This window comes from Cavia porcellus, unplaced genomic scaffold, assembly GCF_034190915.1.
Source record: "Cavia porcellus strain 051 isolate PalLab524CR breed Dunkin Hartley unplaced genomic scaffold, mCavPor4.1 scaffold_23, whole genome shotgun sequence".
Taxonomy (NCBI): domain Eukaryota; kingdom Metazoa; phylum Chordata; class Mammalia; order Rodentia; family Caviidae; genus Cavia; species Cavia porcellus.
In genome coordinates, this window is record NW_026947506.1 from 30,950,638 (window position 1) to 30,978,073 (window position 27,436).

The following is a 27,436-nucleotide window of genomic DNA, read 5'->3' on the forward strand; positions in this document are numbered from 1 at the left end:
TCTGGGCTGGTTATTTTAGTCATGGTGCCCCCTGGTGGCCTCTGACAGCACAGCGGAACAAGAGCAGGGCAGCCAGGGTAGACCCCGCCTGAAGAGGGATCATCAGGGCCAATGGAGCCTCGGGCTGGGCTTGCCCCTCTATATTGCTGTGAGGATGGAAAGCACAGGTAGCTTCGACCCTGAGAGAGACACACAACTGTAACCCCAGGATAAGGGGACATGGCCATGGGCACCCTGGGAGGGCAAGGGGAGCAATGCCAGGCAGCATACAATACACCCCAGCCCAACCCTGCCTGCCAGCTGCCCAGGCTGCCTCCTCTCCCTCCAGCAGAACTGCTGGGCTCCCTGCTGAGACTGAAGGGTGTCATGCCAGGCTCACTGGCCCCCTGGGTTGCTCTAGTGACAGGTCCTAGCCAGAGCAGACAGGTGAGGATCTCGAGGATCTCAGAACTGTCCTTTTGGGATGAAGGGACTGTCTGCCTGCCCAGCCCCTATGTGGCCCTGTGCCTTGCTGTGCCCTGCCCAGCCTGATCCCATGGACAAGAAGTCAGGGCCAGGCAGGCTGGGGTCATAGCACAGTACTGGTGTGGACCATGGGGAGAGGGCTGGTCCGTGGGGAGAGGCCTGTGTTCCACACTTGGTCTCCCCCTTCCAGGACCCCACTCAACTCTCTGGTGTCTTGGTCACAGAGAATAATGGGCAGGGTCCAGGATGGCACCAGCCAGGGTAACACAGAAAAGTACATATCAGCACTAGGGGATTCAGAATGTTTCATTCGAGGCAGGCCAGCTCTGCCGGTCTCCCTGGATGCCAGCAGCCCTCACACTGGGCTGTGCCCCGCATTGCTCTGCACCAGGGCCCTAATCAGAAGGTTGGCTGGCCTTGGATGGCAGTGCCAGCTTCGAGTCCAGGAGAGTTGCTCCCAGCCCTGCCCATCCATCAGGACCTTCTGATGAGACCAACATGGCACCGAGGCCAAGGGTAGTTTGCTATCACAGATCACATCACGGCCTCCATGTGCAGGATCTTCAGGGCCTCGGAGATCTGGGTGCTGGTGTCCATCTGGCCGTACATGCCCACCAGGAAGGCTCGGTGCAGCAACACAGCTGCATGCTCTGTGGAGAGACGGTCAGGCAGCAAGGGCAGGGGAAGGGTGGGGGCTTCCAGGTGGGCACGAGCAAGGCTCACCTTGGCAGAGCAGTGTGTACTCGGGCAGGTTCCTGAGGGCCGTCTGTACCACCTCAAAGTCACGGCTGCCCAGGCAGTACATGAAGGTGGGCAGGAAGTCAGCTGCAATGCTGTAAGAGATGTACAGAGTGGGTCCTGCCCACTGCACCCTTGGTGGCAGCTCACTGCAGCAGTGCCAGGGGGCACGGCAGGCTCACCTGGGGTTGTTCTGGATGGAGCGCAGTGCCAGGCTGAAGGCCAGGTTGCGGCAGGACTCCTCAGCCGAGCTCATCAGCCGCTGCAGGTTAGTCTGCCAGGGTGAGGCACAGTTAATGGGACTGCCCTGGCTAAGGCCTTACCTCTCATCCCTGCAATGTTCCCCCACCACAAGGTGGCAAGTCCAGCCTGGCCACCAGGGACTCAAGCAGCAGTAGACAGTGGGGCACAGTTTCCTCCCAAGGCCTCTGTCCAGGCGCCATCCAGCCTAGCCTTGGGCCACTCACAGAGAAAAAGCCCAAGATCTCAGGTCTCCGCCGGGACATCTCGTCTATGTCACTCAGGGCCTCCAGCAAGTCTAAAAGAAACACAGAGGGCAGGGCCAGGCTGCAGAGAGGACCATGAGGCCAGGGCAGACCTTCTACTGGTCCCCAATCACCTTGAGCAACCCGAGCACCTTGAGGCCCAAGGAAGCACTCCAAGGTGCACCCCTAGAGACTGGGGAGGTTGGGTGCCCGCTCTGCAGCTGCTCTCCCTGGCAGCACCGTCATAGCCATTTGGCTCCCATGTGCTGGTCTCCAGGAAAGTGCACCAGGATACGCCACACCCGGGCTCTGAGTGGGACCCAGCACACACACCTCATCTCAGTCTGCCTCTCAGGCTTCCTTTCTGGACTTTGGACTCCGACCTGACACTTTGGGGCTCCCAGCAGCCTCTGTTTGGTGCCTCATCCCGGGTAAACCCACAAGTTGAGCAGCCCCATGAAGAACAAGCCCCCGAGAGCCTGGGACCCAGCCTGGGCAGCACAGGGGAGCCAGCCCTACTCACCCTCAACAGTCTGGCCCCGGGAGAGCCTCTTCATATGTGGGGCCATGTCAGCTGCGGTCAGGGGGGTGCACAGGGAGACGCTGACCAGTGGCAGGGAATTGGCTGAGTGCTCATCTGGAAGAGTCAGTCTGTCAGGGCTGCAGGGGACCCCGAGGCCAGCCTCACCCAGGAACACCATGGAAATAAGGTTCCCCTCCAGGAGCATGCCGGGTTGAACAAGGTACCCAGTCTGCAGCAGGTCCTCGGTGAGTGGCGGGGCCATGGGCTGCTGGGTGCCATCCCTGGAGATGCGGCTCTTCTTGCTCCCTTATGCTGCCCATCCCCATCCACTACCATCTGTGCCATGACAGCACAGAACAGCACTGCCATGGGTGTGAGGGACAGCCCAGGACAAGCCCTGCCCAGTGCAGCCAGGGGGAAGCTTCCAGAAGGGCAGTGGGATCTGGCAAGGTCCCGGGACAGGTGTGTTGTTCCATCATGTAGCCACGGCACCAGCCACATAAAACAAGTGGGGTCACTACCTCCCTATCGGGACACCTAGTGTGGTTGAGGATCAGCCATACTGCAGGGGGCAACCAGACCCACCAGGACTCCACCCAGCCCACTCACCTTCACCCTCCTCATCCAGGCTGCCGTCTGCTCTGCCATCCCGGCTGGGAAGGCTGAGCCCTGCAAGGAGGGATTTCAGCATCACCAGGTCACTGTTGTCAGAGGAAAGGTCGCTGGGGGAGAGAAAGCTGGCTTTTACCAGGGGAAGACACTGGCCAGTGGGGTTGGGGGACAGGGAGGGTAGGGAGACCCCACAGATAATGAGAGGGAGGGCCCCAGGAGCCGAAGCAGGTGGAAGGAGGCGGCCCTGTGGGGACTGAGCAGAGAGCTGAGCACAGCACCAGATGCCACAGTAGCCCTTCACTGTCACAGTCCAGGCATCCCAGACATATCCGTCGCCACCATCTCCCTGACCCAACGTGCCTCCTGGGCGTGTGGCACTCACTGGAGGGGATCTGCGTGCTTCTGCAGGAAGGAGACAGCTGCAGGGGCACTGCACGTGAGGTACTTGTGGATGAACTGCACAAACTTGCTGATGAAGGGGGCTAGGTGGCGGGAAGACTTGCGGTAGTTCTGCAGAGAACCGGAGTGCTCAGAGCCCTGTGGCCCTCCTGCCCTGACCCTCAGACACAGCCGCCCTGCTGACCACGTGGCGAGCAATGGATCTGAAGGTGGCACACTGGTTACTGCACAGACATGCAGGTACGTGCAGGTAACTGGGGCATGTGACAAAATGGCCAACATGCAACAAGCTGAGCAAAGACAGCAAGCTCAGTACTAATGGATACTTGAAAACGTGGGGCCACCCAGGCATATGAAAAGCTTTAGGGCCTCTCAGGGTACGAGCTGATCCCCAGGGCAGTGAAGAGGCAGAAGGCACTGAATGGGCGGCCAGGCCTCAGCTCTCCTGAGCATGGCGGGGTCCCACAGGCTCTGGTCTAGAAGCTGGGGCCTGCCCCAGACCGTGGGAGCAGGGCAGAGAGGAGTCCAAAGGACGGATTAGAGGACGGCAGGACCCACCAGGAGCAGGCGCACAAAGGAGCGCAGACAGTCCCACAGCGCCCCCTGGTGTGCGCTCTGGAACACGTGTGGCTGCAGCAGCCCTAACAGGCCCAGCACGTGCAGGAAGAAGGTCAGGTGGCCTTGCTGCCGGAACTCCTGGAAGTTGAGGTGTGTGCGGCCATGCAGCAGCGCCGCCATCATGGGCAGGTGCCTGTAGGCAGATAGCTCCGAAGTCACTTCTGGGCAGGAGTCCTCAATGGCCCCAACCAGAGCGCCCCATATCCCAACCCACCTCCCCTGGAGACTGCACATACTACCTTCCCCTCCTTGGGCTTACTCCTCACCCAGGACTGCACCAAGGCCACCACCCACAAGGGCCAGGTCTGTGCCCTACAGACTGCAGGTGACCCTGTCCGGGGAGCAGCTTTGAGCAGCAGGGCCTGGTCTTGCACCTGCCCCAGGGACCAGGTCTGCTGGGTGCCTGGACCTACACCAGCCACCAGGCTCAAGGTCTGTTAGGGGAGGTCCGCCTGATCTGCTTTTCTGGCGTCCAACCTGGTTCCTTCTGAGACTTTGCCACAGGTTGGGGGCTTCTGTGGCAGCTACAGCAGCCAGGGCTCACGGTCGCCAAGCACCAGCTTCTAGCCACAGGTCTGCTAGAACTCACTTCTGGAACTTACGTCATAGCAGGGCTGGACACTGAACACTGCCAGAGGACCTGCTCCGGCTTGGAAGTGTGTAGGGCAAGCGCTGTGCTCTGCCTGTGGAACCGCCCCGGGCATGGTCATACCCCAGGCTTCATTCACATGGATGGGCCACAGTACCTGAGCAGCAGGATGGGGTGGGCCACAGCCAGCTTCCGGCAGGCCATGTTGGCATCTGCTACTCGGCTCTCAGAGGACCGGGAGTCGCTGGTGTCGGCAAGGAGGGTGATGAAGCGGTGAATGAGGCCATCCAGCTGGGAGGAGGACAGGTGTAAGGCAGGGGCACAGAAGCTCTCCAGGGACCTGCTAGAGGCCCTCACAGCCCCAGGTGGAAACCCCAAACGGCCCTCAGCAGGGCTGTGTCTGTGACAGACACCACTTGGTGATGATGGGAAGAAACAGACTATCTATGCACACCACACTGGGCATCTTGGCTTATGCCAGAGAATGCCAACACCCAAGAGCACTCATACAGCACTTGAGACATGAGAATGCATCCGGTGGGAAGCAGCAGAGGAAGGGCTGCAAAGTTGTGTCTGTGGCGATGGCACTGCCCCATCTGAATGATAGATGGGCTCATAGTTCACGTGTCGCATGCCACACACATGTACAACCAACCTCCGGTCAGCCACGCCTGAGGACAACAGGCAAGGGGCAGACAAACACCATGTCACAGCAAGCAGAAGCTCCATGAACAAGGTGAGAGCAGAGGTAGGGCCACCCTCTCACACCGCCACTATCCACCACTGCCCAGTCTGGGATTCCATTCAAAGCCTCAGGATTCCTCACAGGTCAGGCTTTCTGGGGAAGCTGGTGTGCTAGGCTGACAGCCCCTCACCACCACCCTGTCCACGGCCATTCCACCAGGGCATGGGCAGGAAATATCACCTTACCTTGCAGACGCTGCTGCCGGTGGCCCCCTCACTGAGCAGGAGGACCTCTGGCACCGACACCCGGAGCTCTGGCCGCTGCAGGTAGAGCTGCAGAAGCAGGTCCTGGCACCGCCTGCCCAGGACACTGCAACAGAGTAGACGGGGCTGGATGGATGGGGCAGAGGCTGGCTGGGCTAACCAGAGCCTGGGAGGGGCAGGGGCTGGGCATGCTGATGACACCAGGATGGCTCAGGGACCAGGCATCTATGAAAACTGAGCCTGAGCCTTGACTGGCTCCCAAGTGAGGGCAGCACTATCACAACATGAGAAAAACAGGCAAGGAGATATGAGGGCCCGAGTACCTGTCCCCCCACTGCTGGATGGAGCCAGTCAGGTACTCTGTCACTTTTCTGACATTCTCGTCATTGCCACGGCAGCAGCTAAGCAGCAAGGGCAGCCGGGCCTGAATGAGGGTGCAGGCAGCCGCATCCCCATCCTGGCTCCTGGTCTCCGCCTCAGCCAGGATCAGTTCCACCAGGCTGATGAGCTCTGTAGCCTGGACACGGAGCACCAGCTCTTCCCGCCGCTTCTGGAACAGGAGCCTAGCAGTCAGCCCCTGCACGTGTCACCCTATAGGGCTGGGCCACCCCCACCCCCATCAAGACCTGCCTGTGGGGTACGCTGGTCCCTTCCCTGCCAGATCCGTGGAACATGAATGCAGGCCCAGAGGAAGTCCAGGGAAGCAGAGGGGTCAAACCTAGGAGAAACCAGGGATTCCACCTTAGGCCAGGGAGCATGGAGGCTCCTGGGGAGAAGCCCACAGGGAGCCTAGCCATGGACCCATTGGCACAGAATGTGGGCCTCCTTGACGCATTCCTGTGCCCACATGCTGGCTGCCTAACTCCCAATGCGGAGCGCATGCATGCATTGGCCCTGTCCATGCTGTGTGCTTGTCAGAGCCAGGGATGGTTGTACAAGATGGGTTTCGGCACAGTACGGTGCCACATCTTGGGTACACTTCTTCTGGCACCTGCAGCAAGCACGGACAGTCACTGAATTCTTCAGAGACTGACAGACCATGGTTCAAGCATAAGAGCCAGGGAGACAAGCTGTCTACCCTCTTGCTGAGGTTGCTCATGCCCTGCAGGGGGTGAGTGTGGCGGCCCAGGCCAATATGGGCACGCTGGACCCCAGAGGAAGTGCTGCTCTGGAATGAGGGTGCAGGGACCCAGCACCTGTGTCGGGTGAATGTCAGATGCCCTGTGACCCCAGTGCTGAGGCCATTTACACACATCTACCAGAAGCAACAGATACAGCTGTCTAAACAGCGCTGATAGTTACCAGCATGGGGACACGGCCCTGTAGCCACTGCACCAAGCCCAGGAAAGAGGACCTCACCTCTGCTCCCGGCTTTGGCCCAGCAGGACGTGGATGCACTGGTGCAGTGTAGCCCAGCTGGACTGGTGCGTGAGGAGGGCCAGGAGATAGGGGCGGAAAGATGGCACCTGGGCACCTGCGTGGCCTTTACCCTGGGAAATGAGAGAAGCTGGGATGATCCCAACTGGGCTAAGGTACTAACTGGCCTTGCCAAGCCAGGTCAGCTGATGACATCCTGGCTGCCACCTGTAAAGTAAATGCTCAAGGCCAATTCCAGTAGGACTCAAGGCTTGGAAGCCTAACCTGTACCCTGACGGGGGTGGTGGGCAGCCCAGGAAGAGGTAGGAGTGAGTCAGCCATTGGCATTTCGGGGAGACCAGGCGGAATAACCCGACGGAGATGGCTGGCTGCTCCTGCCCCAGGAGCCTGCTGGCTGCAGCACCACTGCGGCACGCTTCACACGGCCACTGGCCCCACTAATACCAACCACCGCCTCACCTCTCCTGCCCGGAGTGCGTGGGATGGAGGTGCCCCAAGTCCTGTCAGGCCTGGAAGATGCTGTCCCCACCACCGGGAAGTCCTGTGCCTGTTCTCTTCTGCTGCCACAGGTCCTCCTCTCTGCTCGGGGCAGCCCCACCCACCCAATGGACTGACCATTCCCTCCTATGGGGACCGTGGGCATCATCCTGTACCAATCCCATCCTCAGGCAGGTGAGGAACCTCAGAATACCCTTTGCCCTGTCACCTTCCTCCTTGAGAAGAGCAGTCGCCGCTGCAGATCGGGGCAGTTGCTGACCACTTCGGGATCCAGCATCTCCAGCCAGTCCACAAGCAGCCCCGACGAGGGTCCCAGCCGCACAGCCTCCAGACTGCAGGGAGAGGGGGTCAGGGAAGGACCTGCCGGGGCCAACCCCTTGGGCGTCCTCCGTTCCTGCTCACCTGACACCATCTCCATCCTGCTTCCCCGGGGTGGGGGGCTCTTCCTTCTCCTGCAGCAGCAGGGAGCTCACCACCACAATGGGCCTGGAGGCTGGGCTGGGGCAGGCAGCATCCGCGGTGGCAGAGAAGAGTGACGTCAGCAACTCCTCCAGGTGGGGGGACCGTACCTCAATCAGGCCCTGGAGGACTGTGTGAGGGACAGGGATGTCCCATGTCACCCTGGGCTGGAGACCACTGACTAGGTGGTAGCCAAGGACAGACATGGCTGAGTGTGTTCAGGATGGGCTGGGCTGAGGGGGCGCTCTCACACCAGGATCATTTATGGTTCTCAAGAAGTCCCATAAAGGCACCTGGGAGGGGGTATCTGTGAGCACTGAGTGATCACAGCTTGTCCCACAGGCCATGAGGGAAGCTTGTCCCTAGACAAAGTGGCCATAGCCTAGGGCCTAAGCCTTGCAGATGTATACCTTTGCTGATGAGCTCTGGCTCCACGCTGCACCTCTCCCCAGACTTCAGGGTGGCAATGACGGCCCTCACAGTGGAGTTGACCACCTCCAGGTCATGATGAAAGCCCAGGGCCTCGGCCAGGTGCAGGAGCCCGCTGCGCACTGTGGGACAGCCAGTGTGACCTTCCCTCACTGGGCTTTGCCCTGCTGTCCTAGTGCCTTCACAGATGTCCTTTTGTCCACGCAGGCACTGTCCTTCCTGCTGCAACCCAGATCTCCCCCAACCCCTTGGCCTTGCTGCATGCATAGCATCTGACCTCACTGCCTGTCGCTGCCCTCACCATCACTGATCCTGCGTCTTGCTGAGTACTGGGTGGCAAACAGCTTGAGCTGGGCCTGCAGAGGCCCCTCCTCCACGGCAGGGCTGTCTAGCCACTGCAGGGTCTGCATCAGCACTTTGAGGAAGAGAGAGGAGAAGCCAGTGTCCTGGGGTACACAGCGCTGCAGAGACAACAGGTAACACGTGGGCTCTGCTGGCCAGGGACAGCAACAGCCCTGCACGGTAGGTGAGCAGAGAAAAAAGGCCACATGGCTGGACAGGTCTCTGTAGTGGCCCAATGTCTTTCCACCTGCCCTCACAATACTGCATTCCAGGACAGCCTGGCGGGGTCTTTAAGTCTAAGCTGTTCCGAGGACAACTTTTTTTTCAGTAGTGGGGACTGACCCCAGGGACAAGTGAACTACGTCCTGTCCTTGGCCCCTCTTTTCATAATTATGATTTTTTTTTTTTTTTTTTTACTTTGAGGCAACATCTCACTATGTTGCCCAGGCTGTCCATGAGTTTGCAACCCCCATGTCAGCTTCCCAAGTGTCCGGAACTACAGGCATAATCCTGCCTGGCTAGCAACTTACTTCCGTGTGCTTTGAGGAAGAAATTAGGCACACATGTACACAGCACACAAGTAACAAGGCGCAGTCACACATGAAACAAGGCAGATGCCGCAAGCCTCAGAGGCAGGGCCAGGCTGAGGGTGTGTGGGTCTGTCACCTCCTGTAAGGAGAGAGTTCCTACCCGCGGCCCTGACACAGGGGGCTCCTGCACTTGGGAAAGAAAAGCAAGCCCACACAGGACAGGAAGTCCTACACTAAGGCCAGTGTAGGACTCAGGGTGGATCTAAATGATGGTCAGATCTCTCCTTCTTGTCCAGGGACACTAGAGCCATGCCCCGCCCACTCCCTCAGTGTACGTACCTGGTACTGGTAGAGCTGACGCATCAGCGGGCAGGACAGGAAGTGGCTGCGGTGCATGGCCATGGCCAGGGCCCCACCATGTGGGGAGCCCAGCAGCGTGGCCATTGCCTGCAGGAGGCGCACGGTAATGCCCAGCACCTCAGGGTTCCCCTGACGGACTCGGGCTAACTCCTGGCCCAGGGCCTGCTGCAGTGCAAGGGCAAGGGGCCGGGGGCTGGAGCTCTGCCACCGTGGGTCAGGACTCAGCGGGAAGATCTGGAAGGACAAGACAGGGATCAGGAGGGGGAGCACCCCTTCTCAGATCTCTGTTCCTTTGTGGCCCAGAGCTCTTGCAACCTGTGTTGCCGAGCAGCAATGGACTCCACACCCAAGGAGCTGCCCCTGGAGCCTGTCAAGTGCCTACAAAGGCTCTCCACCAGGGAGGAATGACATGGGTAGGGCTTGCATGAGAATAGGTACCAGTACTGGGCATTTGGGGAGCCTTGCACATCCTGGCCTCTGCAGATAGAAAATGGAGGGCTGAACAGAAAGGCGTGCAAGGGCAGCAGTAGGAGATTCAGAGCAGCATGCCACCCTCTCCCACATGTAAGCCTGCACCTGGGGGTGGACACGCGTGTAAAGTCACTATGTGTGAGGACACATATGTGCAGGGCCCAGCACAGCAGCATCAGTACCTGCAGGAATATGCCGGCCAAGTCATCCTCAGGACCCAGCACTCGGACCTGCATCCCTGCCCGAGTCCTGCCCTGGCCTGCAGGGTGCTCTGGGCTACTCTTCGGTTTCGGTGCCTCTGTACTGTCTAGATAAAAGGACATCCCCACAGGCTAGGAAACTGACCAGCTCTGGTAGGCCATCCCTGAGGACCAGCACAGTCCCACCCAAGGCCATCACCAGAAAGAAGAGCTGATTCCCATGCCCGGAAGGTCAGCACTTCATGCACCCCTAGCTCTGACCAGGTCTACAGACTTAAAACAGGGGTTCCAAGCTGGGCACAGGTAAGTGCCAACCAAGGAAGCAGTGGAGAGGTCTGTGTGGCCAGACGCCAGGGATATGGTGCTGGGGCTGGGTGGGGCTGGTACCTCGCCGAGGGGGCAGGGAGGCCGTGAGCAGGGAGTGGAAGGTCTGGCCTCCGGACGCGCCTCTCTCATGCTGCACCTCCACCAGGTGGGCCATGTAATCTGCAAGGCAGCAGCTGGTCACAGCCGCACATGGACAGCAAGCACTTCTTCCCCTAGGAAGCTGTGTGAGGAAGCCTCACACGTGCCCAGGGAGTCCTGAGAGCTTCCCCAGGCTGCAGAAGCCGAGTGACAGGATCCCCACCAAGGTGGTATCAGCATCCAGAACCCCTCGCTTCCCAGGGCCTCAAGATAATTCCCAAAGGGACTCCAGTGAGGGAAGCGGGGACCAGGCCTGGACTTTCCACACCCCACCTATGCCACCTGCAGCTCAACCCCATCAACCTGTGCCCAGGCCGCATGGGGGCTAGTTGGCCCTGGGGCGCTTGGTCAGTCAAACACACAGATTGTGGGTGCTCACTCTTGTCCATGATGTTCTGTTCCAGGGTCTGGGGGTCATGGGCTACTGCCTGGTCCAGGTACTGGAGGAGTTTGCTCATGCTGGACACGGGGATGCCAAAGGACTGGACGAAGAGCAGCAGCTGCTGGGGCTCCAGGTCCTGTAGGGCTGTGGACACTGCTCACTCAGCAGCCCCCTGGGATCTGGGCCCAGCCCCTATTCAGTCCCCTACCCTGGAAGATTGGTCAGCAGGGGCTGCTCAGAAGGCTCACGGCAGTGCTATGGTCCCTGCAGTCAAGCCACTCTCAAGCCACATGGGCTCCAGTGGTTCTCTCACGCACTGGTGATGGCATCATGAAGGTTCACAGCTGGCAGGAGACTCCCTGGGGAGTGTCCTTCCTAAGCATCCAAACCAACCCACTCACTCACTCACTCGGGTCCCCTCCCCTGCAGAGGGGCCAGCCTGATGGGTCCTGCTAGACCCTCCTCTTCCCATTGCAGCTTGCCTGAACTCTTGAAAGCCTTCAAGAACAAACTCCAAGGCCCAAAACTGTCCTCTTCCTTCTCAATCCCTGGCCATTTAACTTCCTTCCCAGGAGGCACTCCCAACCCAACATGACCAGGGCAGCTGGGTCTGGGTTGACTACAACTCTGAGCCTCTGCTGGTCATGTGGGCACTGGAAGCCTCCCAGAAACCCAAGGGCTCATAGGTATCAGGCACAGGCCCTTCCCCTCTCCCAGTCCTGGCCTGGTGCATACCAGCATCCACCAGGCGGGGCACCTCAGAGCGGATCATGCGGAGCTTCAGCCAGTCAGGCAGCAGCAGGGCCTCCTCGGATGTGTCCACCAGGAAGGCGGTGGGCAGTGGCTGCTTTTCCGGGAACCAGATGTCCAACAGTTCATAGAACTCACTATCACCAGCTTCCAGAAAGATACAGGTGAGCAACCTTCTCCTCCAAGGGCCTGACCCCAAGGAGGACCAAAGGCCAAAGCTGGCATAGCCTGGAGGCCCCTCAGGCCTATCCTCCTTACATAGGGAGAAACAGGCTTATAGGAATTGGGAAGACTCAAATGCTGATGATGACCAACTGCCTAACGCTGGGTCTGAATCACTTTGGGGCAAGCACAGCACCCACACACATACACATACAGGTGAGAAAAAAGGCTCTAAGAGATGGATCTGCTTCTTGAGAGTCCCCTGTCCCAGAGAACTTGTGCCCACAGCACAAGAAGCATGGCCAAGCCAGCTCCCTTCTAAACTTCCTCTCCACGGGGTTAAGGGTGGGATAGTAAGGCCAGTCTTTTCCCTCCCCTCCCCAAGAGTGACACAGTGGATATACACACGTGGCTGGACACCCTCACTGCTGCCTGGTGGGACCCATTCTGGCACAGACACCCACATGCACAAGCTCCCCAGCAAGGGGGTCCTGCCTTCCCCTGCTTTCCCAGGAGTGATCAGATAAGTGGTGGAACAGACACAATGGCCAGGAAAGAAAAAAGGAAACGCTGCTGGCCAGAGGGCTCACCTAGCCCAGGACACAGCTGCCAAACAGGGAAGAATCTGACCCTCCGGACAGACCCTCCCTGGCCAGTGCTGCTTACCTCGGGGTGGGCCCAGTGTCAACAGGATGACCATGGCATGGACCACGAGGATGTGCATGGTGGCTGTCTCTCCACTGGCCCAGCGCAGGAAGACTTGGTCCTGGGACTCCGACTGTTGAGAAAGGACAGCGGAGTAGAGGCCAGGTGCCTTGGGAAGCCAGGAGCCAGGGGCCAGGGGCCAGGGGCCAAGGGTTGCCTTACCCAGCTATAGACCTCCTCGCCTTCTTTGCTCTTGCGCATGCGCCTCACGTAGCGGGAAAAAACAGAGAGCAGGGCGCTCAGAACTGCATCAGAAGTGGCGCTGCAGGAAAGCTTGGAGAAGAGGTGTGCCATGATGGTGGAGCGCTCCACAACCAGCCGGGCTACATCCTGGTGAGACAAGGGCTGTCAGAAGGTCTGTGGCCACTCTCTCCTCTCCGTACACCAGCCCAGCAGCTGGCCATGACACCACGTGACCCTGAGCAGATCACATGCTGCACTGTGAAAGGAGCACCTGAAGTGTCCCCAGCAACACACAGGATGCTTGGGCAAGGCAAGTGACAGCACCGGGGAAGGGAGAGTTCATGGGCTTCCTCAGACTCTTAAGAGGACATGGTGTTCAGAGAGAAGGTTGATGATGGCCTTGAAAGTGGATGCTGTTGCAGCCCTCTGCCTGCCACGGGGTAGAGAGGAAGTGGTGTATGGGCTCAGGGCAGAAACAGATCACGGATACCACCCACCGACAGCAGAAACAGTCTTCATGGCCAAAAAAAAAGGCTACCACGATCCATCCAGACATGACATTTACACCCAAGCAACAGTGCTGAGAAGCCAGGCCGTGAGCCACCCCAGGATGGACACTAGACCAGAGGTTTGAAAGACAGAGGCAGGCCTGGTTTGCAGCCCCTGGAAGGAATCCAGGCTGGGGAGGAAGCCCCGTTCTAGGGACTACGATTCACTCACTTGCGCCCTCACCCACCCCAGCCCTGGTCCAGGAACTTGCGCCACCCTGCAATCTGGCTAGGGAAGCTGACCGGAAAGCCAGGTCAGACACTCAGGGGAAGATAGCATAGAGGGCTCCAGTTGTCCTCTGTACCAGAGTGAGAACACGCTGCAGCCCCCTCAAGTTGTCAAAACCCCCCGGACATAGCAGGCTCCAGCTCCTGCATACTCTTCCCAGGGTAGGTCCCCACACATCCCACTCTGCTCACCAGGGCCAGGTCACTGTGTGGGCCCTGCTCCTCTACTGGCATGTGCTGGGACAGGTAAACCAGGTAGGCACTGATGGTCTGAGGGTCAGTCTCCATGTGGATGGCCTAGGGAGGGAGGGCATCTGAGCTGGCTCCTGGGCTGTGTTCCTACCACCCGCCTGCCCTCCATGCCCTCCACACCAGGCCCTCACCTGCTGCAGTGCTAGAGCGGTGGCAGCCCGGACGCTGTCAAACAGAGGCAGCCTTGGCAGGTCCCGCAGAAGCCACTGGTAGTCCTGCAGCGCACCCGCCTCCCCCGAGTCCTCCTCCATGGGGAGCTCCTTCTCCTCTCTGTCCCGAAGCCCACCCTCCGAGAGCACCAGCGACAAGCCCTGTGGGAATAGGTTTGCAGAGCTGAGCCGAGACAGTTACACCTCTCGGAGCCCTGTGCAGGAGATACAGTGCTTTCCAGGCACCATGAGTAGTAGCTGCAGGTTCCCTCAAAACACCTGTTGGACACCTTTCTGTGTGTGCCTGGGCAGAGGAGCAAGCTGGGGGCCTCAGGCATCTAAGCACAGGTTCTGCTGGAAAGCCACACCCTCGGGCCCTGCTCGGTGCCACCTGAGAGGGGGCAAGTATCAACCACACTTGTGCTTCGCCTCATCAACCTGAGAAGGGCCAGGGGAATGACAAGGGGCCGTGGTTCTTCCACACTGTACATCCCCACTGCAAGTGCAGGGTCTGGAGGCACTAAGTCTCCATGTTAAAAGCAGACAGTGAAGGGGCTGGGATTTAGCTCAGTGGCATAAGCACCTGCCTTGCAAGCAGGCAGTCGTGAGTTCGATCCCTGGTACCCATAAAAAGGAAAAAGACAAAAAAAAAAAAAAACCAAAACAAAACAAAAAAAAAACCGACAGTGAAAGCCGGAGAGGGACAGAAGTGGAGCCTGCACACATGGGGACACAAAGGCCCAGGCATTCCAGCTGTGCGCACCTTCATGGCCAGCACGCGGGAGGCCACCTGTGAGGAGCCAAGGCGTCGCAGGAAGTAGTCCAGCACCTCGCACGTGGTCTGCTCGTCAGCCTTCGGGCCCAGCAGCAGGTCCTGCAGGCGGCCCAGCAGCTGCTGCTGCTTCTGCTGCCTCTGCGGAGGAGAGGAGCTTCTCAGGGGACAGGGAAGCCTGGGAGGGCCGGCTGGGGTGGACTGGCAGAGCACCTACCTGCCGCTTCTTGGCTTTCTGTTCCCGGCTCTCGCCCTCGTCCTCTTCCTCCCCTGAAGTGGGGTCATCGGCAGCATCGTGCAGTAAGAACTCGCACAGGCACTGCACAGGCAGCACATCCAGCGAGCCCTCGCTCGACTGTACCAGGTCGGCCAGCCAGGGCATGGACTGCGAGGAGGCCTAGGCAGATGACAGTGGTGACCTGAGCTAGGACCCTCAGCTCAAACCCGCCACCCCTGCCCCACACTCTCCCACCAAGGCCAGATCTCAAGCTGTCCTCTGTGGGGCCATAGGCAGAGACCTGTGAGGAGTCAGAGGCCCAGCACTGAGCCAAGATGGTGCCTTGTAAGCCCTAGAGGCCCACACAGCAGTGTCCAGGGGTGCCCTGCCCTTACAGGCAGGTGCATTCTGAGAGCCCAGCTCAGCCTGAGCCCTCCTCACCGCCTGCTCTCTACCTCCAGAGCCTCTCGTCAGGGCGCACCTGCCTCTGGATGATGTTGAGGAGGAAGTCAGGGTTGCGGCTGCGACACAAGAGGTGCCCAAGACGCAGGGACTGGTTGAGACCCTTCACCTGTTCCAGGATATGAGGAGGTGGCCTCCGGGGGGGACCCCTGTAGGTCATAGAGGACATGAGAGTCAGAAAACTACCTGCAAAGTACTTCCCAAGCAAATAGTGATGGGCAAGGGCAAGGAAGCCACTGCCCCCTCCCAGCCCTGCTTCTTATAGTAGCTGAGACCCTGGGACTGATCCCAGGCACAACTCAGCTATTTCCGACCTGCTCCACGGAGACGGCACCAATGCAGCAGGGTCTGGGCATGGTGGGGCTCAAGGTCAGCAAAGTGTTGTTGGCTGTCCCTGTCCTTCCACTCATCCGACCCAAGCCAACCATGTGCCACAAAGATCTACTCTGCCCTGGGCCTCAGGGTAGAGGCAAGGAGGTGGGCAAGGAGGTGGGAGCATACTGGGGATCCAGGCTGGTGAGCTGTGACAGGAGGAGGCTGCTGCTCTCGGTGATTGTTTGCTTGGTGGATGCAGCAGCCAGATGGCCCTCAAACGCTAGGATCTCTTGCTTCTCTCGCTGGGAGATCTGCAGCTCCCGGTTAATCATCTCCGTACGGGTCTCCTCATCCGTCAGGGTGCACGGTGGGTAGGAGTAGTTACTGAGGACCGAGTAAGGTGGACCTTGTTAGCCTGCCCCTGCCTAGGCTGGAGCCCACCAGGGAATGCTCACGTCACGCAGGGTCAAGGCTTGAAAGGCTGCCACTGCCTAGTGCATGGTCTGAGCCACTAGGTACCCTCTAGGCTGGTGACAGTGCCACCAGGCCAAGCCCAAGAACCTGGTATGAAAGAGCAGCCACCTCTTTCCATGGTGACACCACAGAATCTCCAACACCAAGCCCAGCTGGTATCAGATTCCCAGTCTTGAGCAGGACACCCACTCTCATGTCCCACACCATGCTGGAATCCTCATCTCTACCACAAGCCCCAACAGGCCACCCACACCTGGTAGTCTCTAAGGGCAGGATTCGCTGGCAGGGACCCATGGTTCAGCTCCTTCCATGTCTCAAAACCTGTCTTCCTGTGGTGTCCCTTCCTGAGTCTGTCCCTAACGTCACACATTTAGGCTGCTCTGCAGCCACATGAAAGCCTTCAATCACGTAAAGGACGCAGCCATGTCTCCCAGCCATAGACCACACAATGCCACCCACAATATCATGGCTCTACACGGACCAGGTTCTCAGCAACATCACAGCAGGCCAGGTTCCCACAATGCCATGGCTGCACACAGAACAGGTCCACGCAAGACCAGTCACATCTGGCTCTCGTCTCCATAAACTCATGGGCACACACAGGTCACATCCCTACAAGGCCACGGCCACATCTGGCCAAGTCCTCACAATGTCATAGCCACACACAGCCTGGTCTCCCCTCCACCCCCCATCACAGTCACACATAGCCTGATCTCTGCAATGTCAGTCTCAGGTTTTACCCTGTTGCGGCCACTGTCCTTTGTGTGTGCCTCTGCTGTCTAGCCTGGCTGCCTGGCAGTCCAAGCCCTGCCTGGCACCATGCTGTGAGAGCACACCCCACTGAGCCGTGGCCACAGCTCTGCTTGTCCTTTTCAGGCTGTGCTAACCACACTGTGTTTACCACAGCTGCTGCCAGGCGGGGCTGCCTGTCTGCTCGGACCCGTCCTCCACCCTGACATCCCTGCTTCCATCACACCGTCCTCAGTCTGACCATTCCTGCCCATGTCAACGATATAAGTGCTGTCCAGCACAGCCCCTGGGAAGCCTCCATTCACACTGCCCCTCACCCCACGAAGGGAGAGGGAAGAGACTTAAGTGTGACACACTTGGATCAGAACTCAATCCATCAGCAAACAGGCACCAGGGATGCAGCACGCTGAGGCAGGAGACTGGCTCCTCTCAAGCCTGGCCCTGCTCCTCGGGTACATCCTTAGTCCCTGGCAGAAGCAGCTGACTTACTTGGTCATCACCATCTCCATGAGCATCTTCAATGTGGGGTACTCCTCCCAGGCGGCCAGACCTAGGGCAAGGAGAACAGAGGGCTGGGCTCCCCACAGGCACCAGGCCTACCATCCCAATGAGTGGCCCCCAAGGAAGAACCATGGACCCATGACCAGGCCTCCCAGCTGCTAGGACAGGCTCACCGATGTTCTCGGGGTTGAACGCAGCTACGACCAGCAGCAGGGGCCATGCCTTCCAGTAGAGGGTGGAGATGGCAAGGTTCGGGGGTTGGTACCTAAAGGGCAGGACGTCAACAAAATGGCTCAGACACACAGAACTCAAGGACAGGAAATCACTCCTGGCCAAGGAGCCACAGCATGGCCAGAGAGACCAGTCCATGCTTTGGGCTGTGATGTTGATGGGATGCCCTAAAACTCCAGGATGCCTATCCATGCCACAAAGACATGCACAAAATCACACAGCCTGGCTAAAGGTCCATGCCATTCTTAGCAGCTGAGCCCCAGCCATTACTGACCTTCCTGAGACTTAGTTCCCATCTGTTAAATGGGAACAGTGATGGACAAAGTAATAAACTCAGTAAAAGGTACCTGTCTAATTCTCTACGGTGAAAGACTAGAAATCTTGGTGTTCTACAATATGCAACTGCAACATCTAAAAACTACATACAATCATACCTAAAGCATCGTCTTTACAGACGAAATACAGTCCAGCTATTAGCAAGAATGAAAAAACTCTGCATGACACAGACTTGAGAAATATGCAAGTAGCCTGTCACGTGAAACGTCAAATTGGAGTACAGCATACACTGGCAATCCAAGAAGGAAATTAAGAAAAAAATCCCCCACCAAGAACAATGAAACATTTAAATACAAATTTAATAAAAGACTTTTTAGGCTTACTTAAGAAAAACTACAAAACTGTTGGAAAAAAACACAAAGATCTAAAACAGGAAATACTGCTGGGCACAGTGGTACACGCCTGTAATCCCAGCATTCAGGAAGCTGAGGCAAAAGGACTGCCCCGAGTTCGAGGGCAGCCTGGGTTAGTTAACAGCAGAGCTACACAGAGAGATCCTATCTCAAAAAACAAAAACACCAGAAATACCCCCATGCTCATGTGTTAAGAGGACAGAGTATTGTATCACTACCAAGATTCCAGTTGACTTTTTCCAGAAATTAACAAGTTGACTCCAAAATTCACACAGAAATGTTAGGACTCCCAAGAGCCAACATAACCTAGCACAAAATTGAAGGACTCATAAATTTAGAGGCTTCCAATTCTGGAGGCCAGGCTTCCCCAGCCTCCGGGGAGCCGGCGGGCCAGTGCCACAGGCCTTACCCGGGTGGGAGCTGGATGTTCTCTGGGTGGTGGTAGGTGCACAGGTTCAGAACCGCATCGATCAGCTGGATTCGCTCCACCTTCAGCACTTCCACATCTGCAACACACACAGGCTCGAGCAGGCCATAGAGCTCCTCCGTGGGCACCAGGACCCAGATGGAGGCATCTGAGGCCAAGAAGGGGCCTGGGTCCAAGTGTGGGGCCGGGATGGGGTGATGACCCAGAGGCCACAAGTGATGGGACATGGCAGCATGCTTGGGCAGGGAAGGGATGGGGAGAGGGGTACTGGAGCTGTCCTGGAGGACAGGACCATCCTGGAGGGCAGCTAGGGCCTTGCTGCCATACCACAGGTGTCTGCCCTTGGCCAGTTTAGTACCATTCCACAGTCCCTCAAGAAGAGGAGCAGAAACCAGCAGAAGGTCCTGCTGTGGTTCCAATACATCAGTAACTCATGGAAACTTGACACAGAGCAAAGGTGAATCCCTGCTGAAGGCACAGAACGATCCTGGATTCTCAGGCCCAGGTCCCCACCAAGAAAACTTCGGGTCCACAGGGCTATGAAACCCACTGAGAGGCGGCACCACCTGATACAGGCAGTCTGCCACTGTGGGTCCAGGCCTGCACTGGTGTCCAGGCTGCTTCCATGGTGTGAAGGGCAGAGTTCAGGGTGGAGCAGGAACCCAGCAGGCCCAGTGGGCACAAAGCCCACAGCAAAGCCCCAGCAGATGCTCACCATCCGCCTGTATGGCCGCAGCTCGCTTCACAAGGTGGTCAGCAAGTTCCATGGCGTCTGCGGGGCCTAGCGGTAGCTCCCGTGACAGCCCGATGACCAGGATGCGCATCAGCGTGTCCTCCAGGATGGGGACCTCTGAGCAGAGGCGCAGGAAGAAGCTGTGGGCCGCACAGGGAGAGCTGGCTCTGTCGGGGGCAAAGCTCCACAGGCCCAACAGTCCAGCCCCAATCTGGCACCCATGCTAGGGACCCCCTGGCCAGCCAGTCAGCTCACTTGCGGTCACTTTCGGGTGGCCAGTTGTCCCACTTATAGTAGGTCTCAGGCTGTTCCGTGAAGAGCACCTTGTGCAGGCTGTGGGTAAAGCAGGGCCATTAGTCACTCTCCCCACCAGTGCCCATGGGCTTCGCTTAGAAAGGGAGGTCAAGGGGAAGCTGTTAGGGAGGCCCAGTGCTTGCAGCTGTTCTCCCATGGCACCCCAGGGGGTTCACACCCACAACTGGCAAGGCCACGCTGGGCCAGTCATCATGTGAGACAAGTGGCTCCCAGCCACAGGGTCCACCTGGCCCTTAGAAATGACCTGAGATGCTCAGGGAAGCCTCTGTCCCTCAGCTCAAGACTGCTGGTGTCCACCACCACGCCTGGGGCCCACGGTGGCCATGTCCCAAGATGACAGACTTCTCTCTGGTGAGTTCTGGTGCATGTCTGAGCCAGTGGCTCTCGGGTAGGTGGCAGTGTGGGTCAAATGACAATGCTGGTGCTTACCAGTGCACATAGTCCTTGGGTGTGAGTTTGCTGATAGAGGGCACGACGGTGTGAAGCCACCAAACAGCGTCGCGCTGGATGGCGGCAATCTGGTTCTGGAAAGCGCGCAGCACCTCCAGGTCTGTGAGGGACAAGTAGGTTAATGGTATCTGTGTGAAATCCTTGAGGGACAACAAATGCACACAGGGTCTGGCTCAAGGCTAGACTGGGAGCGAGGTTAGACATTACAGCTGACCCAGGGCCTCCCAGGCCATCCACAGTGAGGGAGGTAGAGGGAAGACAGGAAGCCTTAAATGTCTAATGACCTCTGCCAGTCTCTTCAGGGGTCCCTCGGCCAAACTTTTCCTGACCCAGGCTGACTGACACACTGTCTCCCCCTGCCCTACTGCCAGAGGCCAAAAGGCCCCTGCCAAAAGACAGGGACAACATTTCCAGAACCGCCCTCAGTCTCCTCTAGTGGCTGTGCTGAGACTGCACCCTCCTCGCCCTCTACTGGCACCTCAGGGTACAGCAGTAGCCACAGGAGGAAGTGCCAAGGAGCAACGCCAAAACCCACCAACCCCTCCTCCCGAGTCTTACTCCTCTTCTCTCCTTTGTCCCAGGCAACACCAGCTTCCTTCACCTGCGCTGTGATGCCCAGCATCATGGACACAGCCAGTACATCTGTGATGTGGACCACGAACCGCTCCTGTAAGCCGAGCACAGCAGAGAGTGGCTGGCTCCTAGAAGCTCTGGGCCTGGGACCCCGGAACGACACTCGGAAACATACGCATATGCACAGGCACAAGCAGCCAGGGGGTTGTGCAAAGAATCCAGACAGAGCCCAAGGGCTGTTGTGCCAGGACCACGGTCTGGCGGGAGCAGGCCTTAGGGTCCAAGAGCAGCCAGGCAAGGTCCTCCCAGAGCAAGCACACCCTACCGTGCTCACCCACAGGCCACATCATCCAGCCCTGCTCCCATGTCCCTGTGCCCCAGCCCCTCCACTATAGCTCTTCCACACCAGGCCAGGTGCTGTCATCATCCATAAGGGAGCCCTGTGAGCCTCTGGGCCTCACTGTTGTGACCCTTACTCACTGCTGTTCTGACCACTTAGAAAAGAGTAAAAAGGGTTGTAGCTTGTGGGCACAACCAGGAGCACCAGTTGAGCAAGGCCCCCGGAGAAAAAGAGAGACCTCCAAACCCAGGAGGTCACCGTGGGGACAGAGCAGGCAGAGGCACCTTAAACTCCATGTCCAGGTACTGGGGCTCCTTGCGCTCCTGCATAAGGCCAAGGCAGAAGGCCTGGAAGTTTATCTCATGCTTGGTCTGCTTGATGATCTCCCGCAGCAGGGCCCGTGAGGCCCGGAGGTAGTCATCTTTGCTGGTCAGCAGGTCCTGGAACACCATGGCCAGGAACTGCAACATAGAAAGACCAGGCGGGTGCTGGGGAGAAGGCCATTCAGGACAGTGCCCTGGACACCACCTCACGCCCACTGTTAGCCCACCACTGGGGCCCTAATTAGCCTTGTGGGAAGCCTCCCTAGACATTCGCAGCTCCTGAGCCCCAGGCAGATCAGCATGTGAGGTCCCACAGGAGGCTCAGAGACCACCTGCCCCAAAATCATGGGCACCAGTGTCCTCTGCCATGGTGAGCTCTAAGAGGGAGATGCATCTGACTTCAGTCTTGGCAAACAGTCATACAGCTCTCTTCAGTGGGGGTGTAGAATGACTGGTAGGCATGGAGTGGTGGGCCAAATAGTGACAGCAAAAATAGCAACAAGCATTCTAGACCTCTGCCCTTGGCTGACCAGCAGCAGGGGCACCTTCCAGGCTTCTGTCCAAGGGGATCTGAGCCAGGGACCCCACAGCCAGCTCTCCTGAAACTCCTGTTTGGAGACTTTTTTTAAGGGCTCAGTGCTGCTTCCTCAATAAGCTGAGTTTCAGTTTCCAAAGACAGATTACAAACAACAGTAAAATACTCGCCTCTCCCAGGGCCAAGAGCATTCTCCTACATGGCGCCAGCAAACTTAGCCAGCCTCTCCTAAACACTGGATGGTAGACCATGTCAGCACTCCCCTCCAGCCAGTGCCATGCAGACCACTGTGGACAGGGGCAGGGCCAGGCTCCAGGTCCACCAACCCAACTCACCCATGGGAACCCCAACTCACCTTAGGCGCCAGCTCGGAGCTGTGCTGCAACACAGTGTAGAGGATTTGCATATTGTTGGGATTCCGGGCATTAGAGAGTTCATTAAAAATTACAAACTTGATGGTGGTGCCCAGGTTGTCTTTGTGGGCATTCAGCAGCTCCCTAGATGCAAGAACCAGTCACATGGGGAAGAACTAGGCAGGACATCTTGCCTGTCACCCAGCACCCACCTGCCTGTGGCCCACGGGCTCTGCTCTTCTCACATACCTGAGGCACAGCATGTAGTGGTTCAGGAGCACCTTGGGCTTGAGGCGGATCTTGATCAGGTGGGAGATGACATCCATGTCTTCTGGGCCGTGTGTGCTGCAGTTCATACACACGGACATCAGCAGGTCCTGGGCTGGCCGGGTCAGCTGCAAAGGTCAATACAGAAGTGAGCATAAGCCAAAGATGCTAGGCTGCCAGAAGCGTGCCACCGCATGAGACTGGTCAGGGCACCGCACCAGGCCCACCTTTGGGTTCTGCAGCCACATCTCCAGTCGCTGTACAGCCAGCAGGCGCACCTCCCGGTAGCCACAAGCAGAGGTGAGCAGCCGCAGGAGGTTCCTTGAGACGTTGTCGATGGGCTGCCGCCGGTTGAGCTGGTCCCTTAGCATGTCCAGCACATACTCTTCCATGCTCTCTGCGAGGTCATCGTACCTAGGCCAGAGGGTGGAAGGGAGCAAGGAAGGATGCTGTGCTCCCAACCCGCCTTCCACCCGGCCCCAGCTGGCTGTGTGGTCCACCTACCTGGGCATGAGCTGGCCCTCCTGTGTGGGGCTCAGCTTCTCCTCAGCGATCAGCAGCTCCGTTTGACTGTCCTCTTCTTCCGTAAGGGAAGGGTGAGGGCTGCTCCCTGCATGGGTCACAGGGAGCCCCATGGGGTGGCCTTCCCACAGTCCTGACCTTCTATCAGTGATGCCCCCAACCTCAGCTTCTCTCCCCCTTCCCGAATCTAGATGCCCCTCCCTGCCCCCAGGTGTCCTGTGTCCCTTACCAGCCCCGAGGTCACCCCCGCTGCGCCCCACTTCCCCTTGCAGCAGCATGCTCTTGGGGGGCATCCTGGTATTAAATGCGGTCTGAATATTGTCCACAAACGTCCTGCAGTGAGGGCTGTCCACCCAGATTCGCTCCCCCAGCGAGTCTTCGATGTACACCTACAGGAGCCACAGACTCAGGCTGCAGGCAGCCCACGTCCCCTAGATGCAAAACAACTGTCCCACCAATGGACAGTGCCCCAGAGCCCTCACGAACCCCTCAGTGCAGGAGGGACAGTGACATGGTACTGGGACCATGAGATGACCCTGCCAGAAGAAGGGATCCCACCCTTCTCTCCCACACTGGGCCCTAGGGTAGGCAGCTCACCTTGACAAAGATCTCAGGCCAGTTCTCATCCTCCTCGTAAGCAGCCATGAGCAGGTTACAGGCCAGCACAGACACTAGGCTGTTCCCCTTGGCCTTGAAGTTGATGGAAGCGTCCCGCCTGAGGAGGCTGCACAGAGCCTGCCAGGGAAGCGTGCATGGTCGGTCGCTCTGGGGCCTCATCCACTGGACAACGCCGGCAGGGGAGGGGAGAGGAGAGGAGCAGAGACCTCACCTCAATGACACCTTCCGTGGCAAAGATGTTGGGTTTGATCTTGGCCAGGTACATGAGGCTCAGGTAGAGTGTGCTGTCGGGCTTGGCCCGCGTCACCTTTAGCTGCTTCACTGCTCCGCACAGCACGCCCTCAATCCTGTCGTCATTGCCCTCCAGCTCAGCTGCTTCTATCTCATCTAGCAGCACTGTGGGAAGAACTGGCCAGCAGGGAAGATGGTTACAGCAGGGACAGAGCAGGGGTCATCCACAGCCACTGAGGCACACTGAACTCAGATACCCCACAGGCAGGTCTGACTGGAGCATGATCCTTTCGAAACAGCTTCCCACACAGGGACCATGGCAGCCCCCAGACGGGAGGGCAGAGATCTCCTCCAGAGGCAGAGGACATGCTTCCCACAGCTGCATCCTATTCCACCTTCAAAACCACCTTAGAGGCGATACCAAAAACAGCACAGCAGCACTGGCAGTAAAGCCTTGCAGCTGGGCTGGGTCCCCTACCCTGCAAGCACTGCCACCCACGCCAACACTGACAGGTTGCCAACACACTATCAGCTTGGTCCTGCCCCAGCACAAACACTGCCTACAACACCCGCTTTGGCTCCCATGCCTGTGCCGGTCACACCAAGCCCTGCTCTCATCCCACATTAGACACGGCCTAGTCCTCTGCTCTGCTCACTCTCAGCCTTGGCTGTCAAAGCCAACCCCTCCCTGCAGGCTGTCAGGCTGCAGGCATGACTTCAGATAGGTGCAAAATTAAAGCATCTCAGAGCAAAAGTACCACGGGTAAAGTCCACATTTCCACTGCCATCTACTGATATTGTCCTGCTGCCTCTTTGATTGAAAACTGGGAGGAACAAACTCTTCACCATCAGCAGCCAGAGGAATACACTAGGATTCTTGACCTGAATGACCAGGGCTGATGGCACCTAGGTTCACCTTTTCCTACCGGTGATCAGAATGGCAGTCATCCAAAAGAATGACAGACAAGCCAGTTCCCAGCATGGAACTCGGGTGCTCTGAAGAACAAGTGAGCAAGTGCCTGCCAAGAGCTGAGCTACCTGTCTGTCCCTTAGAGACCCGACGGCATGCATACTGCCAGGCCCCAAGGGAAACTTGGTGAACGGATGGAGAGCGTGGAGTTCTCTAGGGAAGTCCAGAGACTGACTTTACCTTCAATTGGCACCACAGATGGCTCTTTGATGGAGGGAGAAATGGCTCGTTTCTCTGCCACAGCAGCCTCAGCCAGGCGCCCGAGGGCACTCAGCGGGGGCGTGGAGGAGAGTTTGGGACGTTTGGTGAGGCCAGTCAAGGAGGCACCAGACAGCGCAGTGGCAGCATCCCGCTTGCGCTCAGAAGGCAGACCAGATGGGGCCGGCTTCAGCAGGGTGGATGCTGTTTTTGATTCATTGGCCTGGCCCTTGGAGCCCAGAGCAATGAAATCCCCTGGTGGAGGGTGCCCTGCAGAGAAGGAGAGAGAAAACGTGCACGTTCACAATGCCTGAGGTGTAAGAGATTGATTCCAATCCTGTTACTTCAGAGGACACTACATAAGAGCTAGAAGCAAGAATGAACCCAAGGTAACTCTGCAAGTCCACAGCACAGCCAGGACCGGTGTGACAGTAACAAGCGTTCGTGCTGCCTATAACTCGAGCCATCTCTGCCCTGCAAGTATCAGTTTATCTAATTCTCAAGAAGCTTCTGGAACAAGGGCAATTACTCTTACTTTACAGATGAGGAAAACTGACACAAGAGAGGTTAGGCAGCCTGCTCAATAACAACACAGTGAGCAAGTGGCAACAGCAGGTCCTGAGTCCAAGTTGTTAAGAGTGGAGCAGGGCAGGGCAGCCTCCCAAGGCTCGGCTGGGCCGGATCGACCGTGTCCTGCAGGACGTCGCGGCCGCCCAGCTCTGCCCGGCCAGGACGACCATTGCAGTGTCCCAGGACTCCAATAACCAGGGGGCTGCGCGGGACGAACCTGAAGGTTTGGCTGCAGCGCTGGGCCTGCGCACAGTGGTGGGCTTCGCCCGGTTCATTGCGCCTGCCGCGATCGCGCTCCGCTCCTAGCTGCCTAGACGTCACCTAGGGAGGAGACGGCAGGGAATCAGTTTCTCCTCATTCATTCGTTCGCGCCCTAAGTGCAGGGCCGAGTGCGACCAAAGCCGCGGCCGGAGGTGTAGGGCTGCAGAGGACGCCAGTCGGGAGCAGAGACTATGCGCAGACAGCTGAGACAGGCGTGGAGAGCCGCCGCAAATCACATTCCGCCCGTCACTCCCGCGCACCACAGCCACCGCTGTCCCGGAATCGGAAACTGCTCTGAGTGCACTTCGGGAACCAATTTCCGAGATCACCGGAAGCAAAACAGAGACTAAATGAGGAGGAACATGAAGCAGGGCCCACGGCGCGTGCGCCAAGCCTGCAGCGCCCTCTCGCGACGGGAGGTTAGCGGGACGCCGCAACACCTCACTCCACCTCCTCCCGAGCAAGGCACTTGGCAGTGAGTGCGCTCCCGCCTCTTCCTGCAGACGAGGACAATTAGCTGAGAAAAATGGCCTCAAGAATCAGGGTCCTCACTAGGCAGTGTGGTGCACACCTATAATTCCAGCCCTCTGGGAGACTGAGGCAGGAGGGTCACAAGTTCTAGCCCAGCCGGGGCAACTTAGTGACCCAGTGAGACCCTGTCTCAAAAAATAAAAAGGGCTGGGAATGTAGCTCAGTGCAAAGGGTCTGGGTTCAATCTCCAGTAATAAAAAAAGAAAAGAGAGAGTGCTGGTTTTCTACCAATCATCAAATGGCAGGAGCTAAAGTCAGAGTGGGCTGCTGTTATGGATTAAAAACTGATCAATTAATGCCAGCTGAATTAAATCAGCATGGTGCTGAGTGTAGATGTTCCAGCTGAGGAAAGTTGCCAGCATAAATAGAGACATGGAGAAGGAGAAGCGAGGCGTTGAGGCATTGTGGGTTCTCCTACATGTTGCTGTTAGAGCCGATGGTTCTCCTGGAGGAGCTCATCATGACTAGCTTCCCAGTGTGAGTTTGACCGTTGTCATTGCAGGAGCTTGGGACCTTGTTGGTGAGTGGCTGTGGTTCACTTTGGGGGAGCTCCGGTCCTTACATTGAGCATTGCTTCCTGGCTCTGGAGGGGAAGATGTGTGCGGTTTAATCTCCAAGCAAACTCTTCCTGCTGGCTTCCTGGCACATACTTGACGGCTTATTGTCAAGAGGAGCTTGGGACCTCCGTGTCGCTGAGGATGGCTGTGGTGCTTTTCAGGACAGCCCTGGTCTTTATTATGAGCATGACTTCTTGGCCCCAACCTAACAGCAGACCTAACAGTAGAACCCTCAACCTAACAGCAAGCTCCTTCACTCTGCTGGCATAGACTTTCTGGTTTCCACTGCTGACCTTTGGGCCTTCTCAGCACAGATCCGCAAAAGAGACTGGTGTAGGTGCTTCTTGTGGGCTCTAGACCTCCAGCTAGATTCGTGGGAGGCAT

The 27,436-nt window shown here is 57.9% G+C and overlaps 1 protein-coding gene across 5 annotated transcripts; it reads right to left on the reverse strand.

Annotated features, from left to right (window-relative positions):
* Positions 1-753: 753 nt before the first annotated feature.
* Ints1 (integrator complex subunit 1) lies at positions 754-26,258 on the reverse strand. Of its 5 annotated transcripts, none has more exons than XM_003470068.5 (47): positions 25,921-26,258; positions 25,116-25,403; positions 23,946-24,142; positions 23,714-23,851; positions 23,346-23,505; positions 23,099-23,204; positions 22,822-23,008; positions 22,577-22,722; positions 22,330-22,471; positions 21,401-21,577; positions 20,762-20,870; positions 20,183-20,303; positions 19,694-19,771; positions 19,421-19,578; positions 18,688-18,784; positions 17,532-17,623; positions 17,347-17,407; positions 15,820-16,017; positions 15,338-15,467; positions 14,857-15,036; positions 14,631-14,780; positions 13,850-14,029; positions 13,659-13,763; positions 12,670-12,837; positions 12,469-12,580; positions 11,626-11,787; positions 10,888-11,034; positions 10,431-10,529; positions 10,026-10,150; positions 9,352-9,606; positions 8,442-8,601; positions 8,122-8,262; positions 7,655-7,841; positions 7,461-7,584; positions 6,737-6,867; positions 6,008-6,095; positions 5,701-5,927; positions 5,360-5,483; positions 4,587-4,720; positions 3,781-3,973; positions 3,206-3,333; positions 2,821-2,933; positions 2,212-2,325; positions 1,671-1,741; positions 1,386-1,477; positions 1,189-1,298; positions 754-1,115 (listed from the first exon to the last, which is right to left on the reverse strand). In XM_003470068.5, exons 1-47 carry the CDS (start codon positions 25,976-25,978, stop codon positions 1,000-1,002), a joined length of 6,579 nt encoding a protein of 2,192 aa, XP_003470116.1. In that variant the 5' UTR covers positions 25,979-26,258; the 3' UTR covers positions 754-999. The 5 variants fall into 5 exon arrangements, with proteins under 5 accessions (XP_003470116.1, XP_005003787.1, XP_063090089.1 ...); XM_005003730.4 differs by having other exon boundaries at positions 7,446-7,584; XM_063234019.1 differs by having other exon boundaries at positions 22,822-23,013; positions 23,098-23,204.
* Positions 26,259-27,436: the final 1,178 nt, after the last annotated feature.